This window comes from Micropterus salmoides, unplaced genomic scaffold (genome assembly GCF_014851395.1).
Source record: "Micropterus salmoides isolate LMB-PRFRI ecotype aquatic unplaced genomic scaffold, ASM1485139v1 Ms_hic_scaffold_18, whole genome shotgun sequence".
NCBI lineage: Eukaryota > Metazoa > Chordata > Actinopteri > Centrarchiformes > Centrarchidae > Micropterus > Micropterus salmoides.
The window spans coordinates 23,325,025-23,343,535 of NW_024040928.1; the positions used below are offsets into that span (position 1 = coordinate 23,325,025).

Here is an 18,511-nt window from a genome sequence, read left to right on the forward strand (position 1 = left end):
CAGACATCTGGATTAGAATCAAAATTACTGAATTAATCACCAAAGAAGCCACATGCTAACAGTGGATGACTCATTGATTACAGACAGAGGTAAACAACACTCCTTCTTCAACTGTCAGTTTTTAAAAGCTGATATTGCCAGCAGTCACAGATTTTATTAGCTGTAGCTAGCTAAAAAAGCTAAGTTTGCTCCATGAGTTGGCTGTTTCCTGCTGACTTGTTATAAAATTAAAACCCTACAAAATGTGTCTTGATGGCTACATATATGATATCATGCTAAAATATTGAGGCCAATGCCGCATATCCTTGGCAAAAAGTTAGCCCTAGTTTTATAATTATGGTAAGAGCATGCACCCATACTATTCCTTATTGCATAACGCCATATGGCTGATTAGCATACATACTTCATATTCAACCCGGTCTCACTCCCAAGTCGTCACATATGGACGCTTGGTCAAGAGCCATAATCGTCAGTTTGTGATGCACTAGGGATCCCTTTGACGACATAGTTCGACGTATTGAGGGAAGCCCTGTTGTGTCAGTTTTTGATGGTAAAGGCAAGTATGATATTTAAGAGAAAAGACGAAGTAAGGAGGTGATTGGGGTGGATAGAGGGCCAGAACCCGGACCTTGAAGCAGGAGAACAGGGTTTGTGTCCCGTGCGAAACAAAACATTAAATGTTTTTATTTAGGGAGGTGAGGTAAATTGACATTAACGTTAGTTAACTTAAGTCTTAATTGACATACATAGCTATTTTAACCCAAACCATGATCTTTTCCTAACCTTAACCAAGTAGTTTTGTTGCCTAAACCCAACCAATTACTTTCTGTGCCTAAACCTAACGAAACTGCAACGTTTCACGACTTTAATTATGCGCGTTTCAACATGGCAATGTATCGAAACGTTACGTTTTATCTTGAAAGTGTAACTGGATATTGCATATTTATTGTTGCTAAGCGTTGCTAAGTTGACTGTGGATCCCTAAACGTCAATAATTGGGCTACCCAAGTCTTTAAAAAGCGACGACAAAGGGCCTTGACCATGCGTCAGACGTTTGACGAGTAGGGAGTGAGACTGTGTTGTCATATTTCACTCTTAATGTCACAAAAGAAGAAGCATTTAGGATAAAGACAAACCAATGTGTTTGGCGAATGTAACTCTAACTCAGGTAACGTAACCTGTACAGTGTAAACTTTCCCAAACACAATAAAGAGCAGGACTTCCAACTTTTCAGTTTAGTTTGGCGCAAAAAAATTGCATACTATTTTCTACATGTCTGCATACTTTCATCATATTCTCAGCTACTTAACACATTATGATTGAGATGGCTTATCTTGTTTACTTTATTCATGGTAAATAAACATCTAAAAAAGCTGTCTTACTCACTGCATGTTTATCATCACATGCTGTGGGATTCAATTAGGGATATAAACTATACTTTGAAGAATGAGACTGGTAGATCTAAGGCACATTATTTATAACATTATCAACAGATATTGTTCCATTTGCAATTTTATTCACTATATGTGTGTGTGTGTGTGTGTGTGTGTGTGTGTGTGTGTGTGTGTGTGTGTGTGTGTGTGTATGAATATATAAAAGGTGGTGATATCTTAACACAATATTGAACCTTTCTGAAATGAGGCAGTCAGTCCACACACAGTCATCAATACCATTCATTACAAATGAATTGCCCCACTCTGCCAAACATTGCAATGGCCACTGATCTAGAAGAGGAAAATGTTCTTTGCCTCAAAAGGATGACTCCAAATGCATCAGATGGAAAGTAGGAAGAGTAGTAGGTTTAGCAAAGCAACCAAGTTAGACACCGGATTTAAAATGCAAAACAAAGTGTTCTGATAACAGACATCAATCTCGTGGATGCTCAGTGATTTACGAAATTGCCAGGATGTCCGAGAACCAGTCTTAATCAAATTACTGGGCAATGTGTGGTTAGGATACATACTATTAAGATGGTCTGCTTTTAATTAAACTTAACAGTGAGGGAAGTAGAGAGGGGATGAAGCAGTGGGAATTCAAAATGCTTTACATTGGCAAAGAACAAACACATAATAAAATACAAATAGAATTGACCAGAAATACAGTTGGATTGTAGTTACAGTGCATTAATAAGTTGTAAGTTGCTCCAAATGCAACAAAGGAAATACAAGCGCAACAGAGAAACCATTAAATCAAAGACACAGTACAACAGAAGATTAGATTTGAAAGTGAAAGTGAAAAAAAGAAAAGATAGGAAATTTTGCTTTGGAAAAAGCAAAAGAGATGAAAAGCAAACAAGGGAAGGGAAAGGAAAGGAAAAAAATATCTGAGGCAAAAAGTGAGCATGAGAAAAGAGAAATAAAAAAGAAAATGTGAAGGGGGAATAGAAAAGGGTAAGGGAATAGGAAATCATACAAAAGGACTAAAAACAAAGGAAAATCAAGGCTTGAGGAAATAAGGAAAGGAGAGTAGAGAAGCATATTGAAGAAGGGTATAATGAGAAACAAAGTGCTTTCACAGAGTCAGGAGTTTTACGAGAGCCATTACCTCTGTGTCTGTATCATTACACTGTCAAAACACAGAGCACCTCTTTGATTAAAGTCTCACTTGTTACATAAATGAGAGGATGGGAAAAACCACAGTGGTTTGTTACACTGACACTTGTTTTAGAACAAATTAGAAACCAGTGAATAGCCTAAAGCTTTGCCAAAAGAGGAAATAATGTTTCAGTCCCCCCTTTTTTAGTCAAGACTTTGACATGTTAGCAGAGTTTGTGTTGTACCTCTTTATGCTCTCTGAAACTACTGAATCCCTCTTTATGCTCTCTGAAAAGCAGAGGCCAATACAAATTTTACAATTAAAGGTAAATGCACACATCTATATTTGTCCATGAGATCTGATATGTATGTTTTCGTTTCTTTATCTTCATTTTAGATTATTGAAATCTGTGTATAATTTAGGATAAGTGTGTGGGATTGGTTTTATATAATCAAGGTGTCACAACTGGCACTTTGTACAACCACAAAATGAAATCAAAGCTTGTCTTGGACCAAAACAATCTCTAAATATAAACTGACTCATTCTGTATTTTGCTGGTTAGTATTGTATGTTTGTGCACAATACTGTTCTCAAATGTTTTTTTTGTCAAGACTCCATATCAACCGTCATTAAAGAAAAGACATCCATTTAGAAGCACTTCTTGTTCCATTACTCCCTTTTCTGGCGAAAAGTACTGAAACTGACCGTTCAACTGTCTTGTTTTGTATGAATTTTTGGTGAGCAATTGTGGTGAGCACTAACCTCAGTGACAAATACCTTGAGCTTCCTGTGACTACAAGATAATTGCTTTTAATCTTAACTAGCAGCAGTTATACAGGTCAGTTAAACAGCTCTTACAGCCGTTAGAGAGTGACCAGTGAACGGTGGGTGGGTTGTCAATGTGATAAAATTAAAAGCCAGTACACTGAATTAAATGAAAACACAGTTACCTCTGAATCCGTCTTGTGTAAATACTGTAAATATTTAGGGAGAGACTGGCGGACTCCGTTACTCACAATCAAAACTACTGTATAGAAAGGTAAATTTTAGAAAGGTACTTTTTGAGGTCTTCCTGTGGTCTCTGTAGGCGCTGTAGCCCCAACATGTAGTTTTATTTTTCAGGAAGCACACATCAAGCAACAACCAGTAAATGCACAACTGTAATTCCAGCTTTACTTAAACTGAAAATCATGATACAACAACACAGCTACACTTTTAAGATGATGGTCAAAAAATGACACACTGAGTCTTTAATGTCTTTCCAAAATTACTACTTCAGTCAAAGTGGCTGCCACTTTTTTTTGCTTTGTTCACTGTCTTCATACAATTTTCACATTTAAAATGAGTTATTACCTTCCCAACATAAGATAGCGTAAAATATTGCATTTTGAAGTATTTACAAATGTTGTTGGGTTTTTTTGTTTTATATGTTTTGAGCCTTAGGCTGTAAAATGATCAGGAACAGCTTATTTGTGATGCTAAATGAATGCTTCTGCTTTGAGAGTCATTACAAGTAGCAACCTCGTTTCGCTTCAGCTTTTCAGCGGGTAAAAGATGCCCTCCATAATGGATTGTGAGGCCTGATGAGCCCAAGAGAGCCAATATATCTTTAAACTCTGAAATGTTTTATTGATGGGAGCAAGTCAATGTTCACCTTTTCTACGCTGATAGGATCACAATTACACTTTATAGCACTACAATTTGTGGCACAGCAATATGAGAGAGTTTGCACTACTAAACTTTTATGGGCACACAGCTTGTTTTACGAAACGAGAGTAGGAAGAAGATGTCACAGAGAGGAATCGTAAAGTGCAAGTGGAGCAAATCTTCGCTGTGCTCACTAGCCCGATGCTCTAATTGCCCTTTTAACATGGTGAGGGGATTTATTTAAAGGAAATGAAATATGTCAAGTGAATGAAAATGTGCAAGAGAGAATATTAAACTTTTGAAAGGACATTTCATATTATAATACCTCTGTGGAAGAATGGCTGTGCCAATTTCGTAATTACATTGTTTCAGCTCATTAAATGTATGATTATTCCATGAAGAGAGATTAGAGAAGGGAATACGACTGGAAAAAACCTGACAAAGCCTTTGTCTCTCATTGGGCGGCCAAGCATGCCGCTGCGTTTTGCCCTTTGGAAGACATTTTCAATATGGTGGATATGGAAATAGTTCTTCAACAGCATTTATAGTTTTCATCAGGACTGTTGGACTTATATAATTATCCATTCATAAAAGAGATAAAGATATTAGCTCAGTGGCCCTTTTTACCCAACTACATCATCTTTACTTTATTTTCTGACACTTTTAGCCACAGTGTCTTGCCATCACAAAAACTTTGTTATTTAAAAATAAATGCCTTGTAATACAGACAACTAGTATTAGGGAGTTTAGGTATACACCACAAACAAGTAGTCCTGCATTGAGGGAATGTTAAGTAATAAAGGGGAATATGGTATAATTCAAGCAATGAGTGGAGTTTTTCAGCCAGCTGATAGCATCCACGTTTTGAGTATGAAACTAAACTATGCGCAAAAAGTAAGGAAATTTGTGTTTGGTAAATTATTTCTTTGTTGTAACAATAAATCTTATTCCATTGGAAAGCCTGTTTATGTCCCTTTTAAATGGTACCACATTTGGAAGGAACATGCATTTGTGAGATGAGCAGCAGAGCTGAGAATGTGGGTTGCACCCATAAAAATTTGCCAAATCTTCTCTCACAATGCAAACCGCTTTTCTTTGCTGTGGCTCTTGTTTGGTGGATTGGATGATTGAAGTCTGAAGAAACAAGACATATTGGCAATGTAACAATTAATTCATTTAACAAACAGGAGCGTCAGTTGCTTGTGTAAGAACCATACACAGCCACAACAGCTTGGCACCTCCTCCTCATGCTGGTCAACAGCCTGGTCACACACTGCTGTGGGATGGCATCCCATTCTTCAACCAGCATTTGTCACAAGTAGGGGTGTGACAAGTTCTCGTGCCATGAGATCGCGCAAGATTAAATTGTGGTGAGAATTCTCAACAGGTAAAGAGCTGTCTTACGAGACTCAAGCAAGTTACATTTTTCACACGCTGTCAAGCCACACATTCATTTTCTCACACAGTGAAATACAAATGTATAACTAATAGACTCACAGAGCGAATCAACTCTGCCCAGCTGATTGACACCGGCTTATGCCGTGATAGTCAGCAGGACCTGCTCACGTTGTGAGTCAGACATTATGTATATACGGTCAATGGTCCAGATAGCTGTGACGAGTGGTAACGTAGCTGGTAGAGTTTTGCAACATAAACATCTAAAAACTGAAGCGAAGTCTGCTCTGTTTAGAACTATGCACTGGAAGTTAACGTATGTGAATTGTGGTGAGATTTCTGCCTGATCAAAAATGTTTTATTTACTTTTGGCTTCACATGTAACATGCATTCCCAAACTGAGTCGGTCAAATGGTCTGAAGAGGATAACGTTAACAACCAGTGGATCAATAATGTAATGCACCTCAGAGTAAAGGGAAGGTAGACTTCTCAATAAATGTTGATGTAAGTCTGGTAATATGACGACTTTTTCTGAAGAACACAGATGTGCAGAAAGAGATTTGACCATGAGCAGCTGAAATACAGGAGCTATTAGGTTAGGTTATAGATTTTGAATTTTGTGTTTCTCTTTATGTAAATACATTTTTAAAAATCACCATAAACTGGCAGAAAATAATCATCAGAATGCACGAAATAAAGTGTTTAATGCTCAAAATTTTCATATAATTCAGAACTAAAGATTTCTTAAAAATAATGTTAAAATCTCGTCTTCTCTCGATCTTGTGAACCCAATCTCGTCTCGTGGGTTAAGTGTCTCGTCACACCCCTGTCACAAGTATAGAAGAAATCATTATTATTATAATTCAACCAAATAATTTGCTAGGATTAATCTACCAAACACAATTTTTCTTAGTTTATAATATCAGATATGGCTATGCGTGGGCGTGTTTCACTGGTCCATCGTCTGAGGTACTGCATAGACGTATATAGCTGGCTCATGGTCTGCTATGTGTACTATGCTTACTAGAGGGCAGTATGCAGGAGTTTTCTGTCTTTCCCAACCAAAGGCACTTCACCGTTTTCTATGGGTTAAAATGAGGGTCAGTAAGATTTTGAGCTGAAGTGATAGTTTGAAAGCCTCTGCAAAATAAAAACTTTTTTCTGTGTTAAATCGTCACCCCTCGATGCTCAAAATCAGTTTTTCACAGGTTTGCAGAGGGTGAAATGCAGCTACAGATTATCGTTTTTGACCCTTGTTTGAGCCCATGCTTTTTTATTGTTTTTTTAAGCCAAAGTTGGGACAAAAAAGGTTGTTTCAAAATCAACAGTGTTTGTGAGATGTTACTGTAGATACCACCTAACAGATGTGACCTAATCCTAACAAATCCAAACACAAATGTGCATATTATTAGTATTTTGTATGTCTAAACGTATTGGGTGTAGTACACTGTGGTCTTGTGGTGCAGCATTGCATGTCAGCACTGTAATAGAAAGAGCCATAAGAGAGAAGGTTGACAGCAGATGATTTTGGTTTAAAGTTTGACAGCAGAGAGTTTGCTGTATAAATGTTAGAGAACACTTTTAGATGTAACCATACACCGCAGACAGTGCCTGGTGAGAGCAGCTATAATTCAAAAGATGTTTCAAACCACAAACCTGCAATAGCCGCTTGTGGTCGCAGTGTGGACCTTACACCCCAGCTGGATGTCTTGGATCATACTGAGACTGTTGGTAAAACTTCATCAAAGCCCCATCACTCCAAAACTGCTGGATGCAAGCTCAGTTTAAGATGCGTTTTCCTCACTTTTATCACCCTGAAATCAGATGGAAATTTGACAGTGAAAGCGCCACGGTGGCATTACTTCAAAGGCAGCAAAATACAAAACAGATTGAAAACACAACTTCTCAAAACACATTGGAAAAGGCCACACACTGAGGGGAAGATAAAAGCTCTAAAATGTGAGGTAACTCCTTTTCATCTCATAACACTGGACATGTTAAATCCAAATGTCGGGAGAGATTTGTGACAGATCTATTGCTGGATTGACCCCCTGCTCCTCGGATCAATTTTGGCCTTGTAGAATATTAGTATGTATAACACACACACACACACACACACACACACACACACACACACACACACACATACACACAGTGTGTTCAAGTCTTCCCTTGAATTCCTCAGCCACATCAACCTCTGTTTAAAAATGTAATTAAAACAAACATATTTGGGTGTAAAGAATCAAGGTTCTGTCACCCACACTCACACATACACTCTCAAACATGTAGACATTCACACAAACACACACATGCCACTTCACATTATAAAGAGCCTTTTAATCTCTAAAGGCAAAATTATATTTGCATGATATCATTAATCCTTTCAGCACAGCTGTGGAGACATCTGACACATCTCTCATACAAACACATGTACAAGTACACACACACACACACACACACACTATGCTTGCACACAGCTAATAAGTCCGTTCATCAGGGGCTACACTGAGAATGGCAGCTCCAACCTTTCTCTCGGCTTAGCGCCGGCACTTTACAATAATTGCTCACGCGATTCATGACAGAAGCCGCAAGGTATCGCTAAAGAACATCCACTTTCTGTGCTCCCCTCCCCTCCCCCGTCTCGCCACCTCTCCTATTCTGGTAATTAATTTTCTCCCTCGGCTAAGAGTGTGTGTGTGTGTGTGTGTGTGTTACCCAGTATTTCATTATATGCTGATCCCCTTATTCTCTGGTGTCTGCCTGTATGTCTCAGTGGTGTTTTTGAATTCAAAAGAGGCACTTTCTCAGGTAGTGCAAGCTCCTTCAAGGTCACCAGGTGCTCCCTATAACTCCAAAGGAAATTTAGGGAGCCTGAGAGTGATACGGAGCAGGACAGACATGGTCCAACGAATGAAAGATATGCAGCTCTAGAAGCACGAGTAGATTAGAGAATCATACCTTTAGAGTTGTTCAGTGCATGCAAGATCTACTGTAAAGGTGTGTTCAAACCAAATGCAAAAGGAAGCAGCTTGTTCACCTATAAAGTCAATGAAATGACATGAGTGGAAGCAAACAGACACACTGATGACACGCACTGATGAATTGAAATCATAATCAGAAACAAGTTTATTGCCAAGTACGTTTTCACAAACAAAGCATTTGCCTTTGTATTTTGGTAATTAATGGTCAGTAAGAGAAGTAAGAGAAAATGAAAAATAAGTATTGCAAGTCAAGAATCATACCTATAAAAAGAAATGTGAAAAGATATACATTATATATATATATATGCTTTAAAATTTAAACAGCTGTACAGTATTTAACCCAACCTGAATCACCGCAGCATTTAAAACCTGATGTTATTTTTACCATTTCATACTGGTAGTATATTCCATTTAAATACCGTGTGTGTGTGTGTGAGTGAGAGAGAGAGAGATCAGATAACATGTCTTATGGTAATCCACCAACAAAAAGCAGCGAAAACATTTATGTGTACTGTACGTTAAGTCCAGTTGGTAACCTCAGATAGGCCCTAACTAACCTAAAATATTCTCAGGGACTGTAACTCAACACTTCCTGCAACTCCTTCACAGTAAAAGCCATAATCTGCCCTTTTCATTGAAAGACTTTAATACTGAATTGATTTCTGTTCGGGTCTCTTGTTCTTTAACATGTCTTTCTTTTCTGTGTTATTTTAGGCAGTCAAAAAAAGCATTCAGACAGCACACCGTGAAGATTTTGAAATGCTGTTAAACATATTGTTTTGCTGTACATTCTTTAATTTAAAGAGGACACAAATAAACACCTGGTCCATTTAGCTCCAGAGTGCGAATCAATGTTCTGACTTTAAACTGTTTCAAGTGAATCTTATATAGATACTGAAATTTGACTTGATGGAAAGGAAACTGCTTACAACACCTTTTGAAATGCTATTTGTTAAGTTGTGAAAGAGAGAGAAGCTGTTGTTTTTGATGGTGGCCTTGCTGGCTAAATCCAATTTGATAGCTATAATAAGGTGTTTACAGGGCCTGAAATTAGCACCGGACACCCGCTAAATGTGTCTTTTAGATGCAAGACATGTCACTTTTATTATTTATTGGCCAACTTTTGTATTTAAGAGGTGGTATTATGGTCATTTTCAGGTTCAAAATCTTATTTAGGGGTTGTACCAGAACAAAAAAACATATTTTTCTCATACTGCACATTGCTGCAGCTCCTCTTTTCACCCTATGTGTTGTACACTCCGCTCTTGAGCTACAGAGTGATGCATCTTACTTTCTATCTTTGTTGGGAGTTGCACATGTGCAGTTCCCAGGTAAGGACTACTAGCCAATCAGAAGCAGAGAAGGGCTGGTCGTAAGAAACAAGGTAGTGTGATCCAAATCAAAGCCGCTTCAGACTGCGACCGTAACCTAGCAGATGGTATAAGTTAAGTCTACAACCACACAACATCATTGTTCCACATCTTACCATAAACCACTACAAAAATCACCATATTTCAACTCAATTTTACATAAAAATTGGCCAAACAATTTGAACATTTGCTCAGTAGCTTTTACATCAGGTGTAACATTAGCATTATAGTTATAACTTTAGCTGTGTTAGCCAACATTTACAACAACTCCGCACTTGAACAGTCTTTGAAGTTACATTGCCGTGTTTATTTTAAATATAATTCAAAACCAATAAAGCATACTTACAGGTTGTGATTGTGAAGGCCCAAACAGAGTCAGAGTTGAATCGTCTTTTAGGACTAAACGTTAAACTGTGAGATAGTACGTAGCTTGTCGTCATAGCGACGCCACACACAACTGCCGCAACGTAATGTTAAATGCGACACACACACCAGCGATCCACACAGCTTTCTCTTTTTTAAGTTAAAACGTTTCAACATTACTCAGAATGTAAAGACAGTTAAGCGGTATGAAAACCTTCCAGCTGTGTTTTCCTCTGCTGTTGTTGCTGCAGCGGTCTGTGTGACGGTGGGAGCAGAGGGCTCTGTGAGCGGGCGGCTGGCCGGCCTCACACGCTCCTCCCACGGGTTGGCACAGGCTTCTGCTGCCGCCACTTGCGGAGCTCCTAAACTCCGAAAATATTCAAGCACATTTTTGTTCCGCCATCACTTCTCACAAAACTGTCAATATTTGAAATCTACAGAGCTGATTTCTCACCTCAAAACTTCTCAGAAGTGGATTTAGTGATGAAATTCTGAATTTCTGGTGCACGCAATGATGATGCAGTGAATAGTGACAATTCTCTCTGACCAGTCAGCAGTCTGTCATGTTTTCATGTTACATTTTAGTTTCCCTCAGCTTGCTTGGAATCTCGACGGAGGTGAGGTGATACGAAAAAGTACCTGGAAGCAGGTACAGGTGCAACATTTCTACGATGGAAAACCAAACAAAGGCGAGTCGAGCCGAGTCGAGCTGGTACTGTGCAGTGGGAAAGGGGCTTAACTAAAATCAAAGGGCCTCCGCTCAGACTAGCTTGGTTTGAGGGCATACCTGACCCCGCTAGCCGCTTGGCAAGCTTTATGACGCGTTTTCATTGTGACGTCACAGTGAAGGAAGGGAAACAACTGGACTACAAACGAGCTGTTTTCAAGCGGTTCAGAGCAGAGCTTTCTGTGGGAGATGGGAACTCACTATGGGCTGAACTTTGGGCTTTTTCACTTTGCAAACCTATTACATGCAGAAAAAAGATATATAACTCAATAAAGGAGAGGGAAAAAGACAAAAAGCATAATACCACCTCTTCAAAACTCAAAATGAGTATTTCTTGTTTGCTTGCTCGGATCCAGAAGAGGAGGTTTTTGTTGAGATATGGACTCTTGTGGAGATTTGTACTGAGACAAGGACTCATTCATTGGGTGTTGAACTGAGGGTTCTGAATTGAGTGCTTACTTTATAATACTCTGTGGTGAACTTCAAGTTCTTGTATGCTTTGTGTTTTTTGTCATCTGTCGGTACCTTTGAAATACCCTGTTGTTAAGGATTGTTGAGTAAGGTGGAGTGATTTTCATGTACTGAAAGACATGGGTCCTTTGTACATGCAAACATGCATGTAATGTTTTTTGTGCATATATTTTGAACATTGAATGACAACATAATTTACATAAAATGATGCCTAAATTAGCTGAATGTTATTCCTACATTTCAAAAGTGGCAATAGAAATACTTGTCTGCCACAGTGGCAGGCAAAGAAAAAATGTCCTAGTTGTTTATATCTGCTTACCTCCTCTACAAGCTGCTTCAGTTCTGAATGTTTTGGATAAGCTGTATCAACTCTTTACATTATTGTGTGCTTTTCCACTCCCGTCACTATTCCTCTTCCCCTTATCGGCCCATTTCTCCTCCTCTTTTTCTTTCTTTTTTTGCCCCTTGTCTGTGTTTTCTCCTACTAAATCTTTCTCTTTATTTTCCATTGGCCCGCTCTTCTTTTCTCTCCTCTGTCCTCTTTCTTTACTTTCGACTTCCACAGGTGGATTTTGCCTTTATTGTATGGCAAAGCTTTCCGGAGCGCATCATTGGTTATCCAGCAAGGAGCCACTACTGGGATAGTTCCAGATCCCGCTGGGGCTACACCTCCAAATGGACCAATGACTACTCCATGGTCCTTACGGGGGCAGCTTTCTACCACAGGTACAAAAAACAGATCTCTTGCTGATCAATGATTGAAAAGATTTGCAGTTGTTTCACAAAATTGTTTTACATTTTTATACATTGTTTGCAGTTAAGATTAAAGTTATCATAAATCCTGTTGTCCCTGCCCTTCCTAACTGGGTCTGCCGGAAGAATAAAGATTTTTATAGTGATTTATCCATCTGCCTTTTCTGCACTCCACCATGAAAATCTTGAGCTCTGTTTGTCTTCTTGTTTTGTGTTGCAAAGCATCCTCAAGTTTTGCTGTAAAAAAAAATTGCAGCAGAATGTCAACTAAATCCTACATCTAGAGGGGGCGAAACAGGAAAAGTTTCTTAGGTTGTTTGGACAAGCCTACACAGTTGACCTGTGGTGGTGTTTGCTGTTGGTCGTGTAGTTATGTTTGGATTTTGCTATTTGGACAGTTACAGAATTCAGTGGAGGGTTAATAAAATTTTCCAAACTTAAGTTTCTCGTGTTATTATTTTTTTAAATTTAAATTAACTTTTTCAAGGATGAAATAAACTCAGCATTATTATAAACATTATGGTATTCAGGGTAGGACTAATGTATGAGGTAGTTAACTAAAAATATTAATACTTTTATAAAAGTAGATGTTTATTATTATGTTTGTATTCATGATGATCATTAATTGGATGTCATTAGTTTATTTACATGACTGGGTACACAGTAAACGTAATGCTGTTTTATTACTTACGTATATAATTAAACATATTAAACCACTGGATAATATGTAAACAATCATTTAAAGGCATGTAAGACAGCATAATGACAATATAATATTGGATTGCTTTTGATCTGAATTAATAATGTGTCATGTTAAACTATAGTCAAGCTACTCTTCCATCACTGTCATCAGTTTGCCTTGTGGTGCAGTTGCCCTGCCTCACCTGTCACGTTGACCTGAATAATTATTCCTTCTTCACAAAATACATACCAGTCATATTTCATTTTGTATGTGAATAATACAAAAGGAATTTGGATAATAGATCTTTCTCCACCTCTTTGTTCTCATACAATGATTGTCAAAAACACAGTGCTAGGACTGAATGAAAAAAATGGTAAACTGAAGTATTAAACAGAGCGGTGAATTAAATGGAGAAGAGTGTTGCTCTCCGAAGGGATATGAAGCATCTTGTCATGCAGATAAACAGCTCTCTCATTGTTCTATTGTTAGGACGCTCAGTACGACTCATCAGTCCTTTTGTTATTTAAAATATCAAATGCCAACTCAAGGCAGAAAAAAATGAGTCAGCAAGTTAGAGGGAAAGGTAGAAAAAGTGTGTGTGTGTGTGTGTGTGTGAGAACGATGGACGGCAGACCTTGGCAGGGAGGTAACAGAGCTGACAGTGATCTAGTGCTCCCATGATGCTGAGAGTGCAACACAGGAACCACACGGAATATAATAGAATAGAAGTGCAGCTTTAAAAAGAAATAAATAAACACACAATTAACCTCATCTGTCTTTTTTTCCTTTGTGTGTGTATGTCAGATACTACCACTACCTGTTCACCCACTATGTCCCAGCCAGCCTGCTGACCACGGTGGACCGCATGGCTAATTGTGAAGACATCCTGATGAACTTCCTAGTTTCAGCCATTACCAAGCAGCCGCCAATCAAAGTCACACAGAAGAAGCAGTACAAGGAAACCATGATGACCCAGGTAAAGCTTTATTGTTAGCTTTACACTCATGTATTGGTCATCCTTGTAGTTAAGACTGGTGATTTGCAGCGACGGTGCAAATTTTTACTACCCAGTGTTCTGCCTGCAGGATGCTAGCACTGCGGGACTGCTAGTAACATTTATTAGGACTGCCCTACAATAATTAACTAAACCATTAGTCAATGAGAAGAGTCTTTGTGGACCAACTTTTCATCAGCGAGTTTGACAACAGGGAATCCATTAGCCTACTGAGGTGAATTACAACCGACCAGGACTCCAGGGGACAATGAAGGCACAGAGGGTTCAGAGGGGGCAAGAAGATGTGTTGCACGGAAGAGGAGTGAGTTTGTATTGAGTTTGTGTTGACAAGTCGACGAGTATTTGTTTTTATGACGTTGGAAATTATTTATTCCTGTGTTTTGAACAAGATTTATGGGATGTTATATTGTGTTGAAAAAATGTTCAGTCTCCTTACTGGTTGTTCTGCCACATTCAGAATTATTACTGCTTGTCATTAACATGTAGCTCGGTTCATGCCCCTTGTCTTGAAGAAACAACTAGTAGTCGACTATGAAAATCTTTAGTTGGATGCAGCCCTAAATGATCAGGGTGTAATACAAAGGTACAACCTTAAAAACATTCTTAAATATATGGTGTCATTCCACTTTCAGAGCATTCTGGAAATGCCACAGTGTAATAAATCCTTGTAAACGTACATGCTAATTTAATTAAACTGTGCCCATCAATTGTTTTCTTTTTGAATTAGGTTTCAATTGAGGAGTAAACCATGCTGTAAATGAGATGATTACAGAAATGAAACCCCACCTAGACCAGAAACAAATATTAGAATTGGTGCTTACATCAAATTAATCTGAGTGTTTGCACTTTGTAAAGGCAAAGACACAACGATTGTTTCCATAAAAACCTGTCTGCAGATTTGTGTGTTTCCTTGAGGCTTAACTAACACATTTGATACCTTTCCTTTCTCATGAATCATTTGCAGAGCCAACATTTTAAACATATTTGGAACCTGCATTTTTGCTTGCTGTCAGTCTTCTTTCCTGTCCTTTACTAGTGCATTTATATGTTTCTTAGCACATTACTGACACCAACTGTTGATCAGTGGAATAGTGTGAAACATCATAATGTGATTCATCATGTCATCTTCATCCTCTTGCATGTAATGTGCATGCAAACAAAATGAAGACCCCTGTGTCAAAACGCAACTCCATAGTGACATAGTTTAAAGAAAAGGTCACATGTTTTAGATGGAATAGTTGAACTCCCTGACTTCGTTTTTGTGAATAGAGAAGAAGAAAAAAGATTCACCTCTTTGTGTTGAATGAGCACTAGTGCCGAAGCTTCGGGCTACATTCAGCGCTGACCTTCTCTCTGGGAGATCCCTATGTGCATGTTCTGTGTGTGAAAGTGTGTGTGTGCTTCATGTGGCCAGCCCAATGGCAGGTTCTGATTGATGGTCTGACCACAGGCAGGACGATGACTCTGCAGAATGGACTTGGTGATTAATGTCTTAATTGTGAAGGCAGCACGGCAAACCTAGATTTACTCCCTGCTTCCCTTGCTCTCTCTTTCTTTCTTTCTTTTTTTCTTTCTTACTTTTTGAGTGTCCCCCTCTCTCACCCCTGATTTGTTATTTTGCTCAATCACAGTGGAGGAATCTTTTAAGAAACCTTGACCAGCAAAAAACCTTTTAATGAAGCAACAGAAGACATGACTTATATATATATATATATATATATATATATATATGAGTAGAGATGTTTCAACCAAAGTGCCAAACCACTTCTTTGATTCGATTTTTTTGTAGTTTCATTATACCACCTGACCCTGAGTATCCCCCACTGCCACCCTCCTGCAACACACAGGATGAATCCCTGCCTCCACACCCCTATGCCATAGCTTATCAAAGGGAGCTGCAGCCCTCCACCTTGCCATCATCTGCCCCCTCTCCAACTCATCTACCAGCAGCCACACAGGGACCCACCCCTCCTCCCCTCTGCTGGTGACGTAAAATAGTTGGAGTCAATGAGGATAATAAGCTGCAACTAACAGCAAGACCCTCTAAAACAAGTATACAACTGGTGATTAGCCGTAGAGTTTGCTGGCTCTACAAAACTCACAATATAATGATTTTTTTAAAAACTGCTAGTTGTAGCCAAAAAGTGGCAAAGCAGACTGTATTTCTAACAATATGTGCAATAAATGTCATTGTTTGTTTTCTACCAGTCTTACTGTGCTAGTGCAGTGTCAACAACAACTCGTGGGTATTCCCGCAGAGGGAACCAGCTGGTCAAGTCGACCAGCTCCATTATTATGATGAACCTGGATTCTCTGGAGCAGCAGATGGTGAAAATAAATAGTGGGAGATACAGTCTGTGTTACTATGATAAGCTGTCAATAGGGAGCAGCTTCACCAGCATGACGGCATTCCTACCCTGGCTCATTAAAATGCAGTCATGGAACTGCTAAAATGTGATGGTCTACAAGATTTCCACCATCAGTGCACAATGGTGCTGGTGAATAAGTAATATGTTATCATATCATTCTATGTCATAAGGTCGTGAATACCGCAAGAGAGGGGTGTTCATATGGATTATTCTCATAAAACATTGCAAATTCGACCCCATTTGAAGGCAGTGAGTGTTGCAAGCAGTCAGTAAATTTGTTAGCTCTGACACCTTTTTTTACCGCACTTCACTCTCTCTTGAAGAAAATAATGTAGCCTATAATCCAAAAAAAAAAGAATGGGCAGATTTAACGTCCAAGAACAAAGAAAACAGAAAGAAGTTTATATGTATATAGCACATTTCAACAACAAGGCAATTCAGCAGTCATGGGACAATGGTACAAATATGTATTTTGAATAAAATGTGTGAACTCTTCAGTAACTCTTTATTAAACAACAACAATGTGCAATCCACAGAACAAAAGGCCAGGTGGACCTAACAGTCCAGTAAAGATAAAACAGTAATAAGCTCTGGTAGCTATTGTGACTGTCCCAGCAGACTAAATGTCAGAGCCACAGATCTCCAGCTACAGTAGTTCACCAACTAGACCAAGTCACTTTCTGCTCCGACCAGTCCTTTACCATGTGTTTATGTATGATTCAGTTCTTTATTTCTTGTGCTGCACTGTAAATAAAAGTTTACCTTTTTACTTTAAGATTTCTTTCAGCTAATGGGTTATACATTATGGCATTGTCAGTTAAATAACATTATAATTTTTCATTTGTTTTTGCTGTTTGTTAGCATTTGCAGGATTATAGTCAGCATTCTCCTACATTATCACCTGCTACAGAGCTGTGTTGATTTATTTCATAGTTCTTGTAATATATTTATCTCCCTCTCTCTGTTTTCCATCTCTGTTTCTCTAAACTAAGGGCTCCAAGGCATCTCGGTGGGCCGACCCAGACCATTTCGCCCAGCGACAGACCTGCATGAACGCCTTCAGTCACTGGCTGGGTTTCATGCCCCTGGTGCACTCCCAGATGAGGCTGGACCCTGTGTTGTTTAGGGACCAGGTTTCCATCCTGAGGAAGAAATACAGGGACATTGAAAAGCTATGAATGCACAAGGATACACACCAAATCACTGGCAGGAAGAGGAAAAGTAAGAGAACCTGGCCGTGTGTGTGTGTGTGTGTGTGTGCTCTTGTGTTTCCTGTCTAAGAGGTCGTGACAAGAATACATGCACTAAATGTGAAGATTTGTGAGGCTATATATAGAAAAACTCTAACATGCACTGGACATAAAAATGATAAAACACTGAGGTACGCTTAAGGCATTTAACTGCGTATTTCAATGAGCAAAAAAACACTCATTCTGTATACGTGGTAAATAACAGTGAGTGACTGTGCACACGTGCAATGTGTGACAATACAAATATGAGTGCATGGATACACATGCAACAAAGACCTGGACACATTCAAGACAGTCCTGACCACAGACATATAGTATGTGTTGCATGGTTTGAGACAACTGTACAAGGACCTGAAAAAGACTTGTTTGAATATGGAAAAAAAATCTAAGAGATATGTCTATTGTGGAAGTTGGACTGTTGGGAGTAGAGGAGTATACAGTATACTGTTGGGCAAAAGACAAAGGAGATTTTTAGGTTATAGGTTGTTTACATAAAGTCAAAGGCCGCATTATATGGGGTTATGTATGTATAATAAAGACAGAATTGTGGACAAAAGGGACTAACTGTAGCTTCTGGGTCGTGCCACATGATAGCTGCTACCCCAAAACACCAGAGACAATGGCAATATGCCTCTTGTATACTATTGTAGATTTTCAGCAGCAGTTCCTGTCTGTGTGAAGAAAATGAAAAACAAAATAAAGCGATGTTATGTTATAAGAGAAGAGGCCAGGTTTCAACAAAATTTCTTGCTTCCTTCCTTACTTTGTCTGGTATTTTTTTTTATATTTAGATTATCTTATTTGCTTTTCCAGTTCTTTGAATCATGTCTTTTTTTGTCACAGCTCTTCTGCCTTCACTATGTGTGAAGGTGCACACACCATGCAGGTAGCTAAACACACTTTCAGTAAAGGTTAAAGACAAAGCAAGCCTTTGAAGTGGAAGACATTGTGAC

The 18,511-nt window shown here is 38.8% G+C and overlaps 1 protein-coding gene across 1 annotated transcript in view; it reads left to right on the top strand.

The window, feature by feature from the left end:
- The window catches only part of LOC119909485 (exostosin-1a), a 65,586-nt gene extending 47,350 nt beyond the window's left edge, over nt 1-18,236 (top strand). The window contains exons 9-11 of the mRNA XM_038727731.1: nt 12,055-12,215; nt 13,729-13,900; nt 17,301-18,236. Coding sequence (XP_038583659.1) covers nt 12,055-12,215; nt 13,729-13,900; nt 17,301-17,486 — 519 coding nt within the window. The 3' untranslated portion in view covers nt 17,487-18,236. The remainder of the gene's footprint in view (nt 1-12,054; nt 12,216-13,728; nt 13,901-17,300) is intronic.
- The last annotated feature ends 275 nt before the right edge of the window (nt 18,237-18,511 follow it).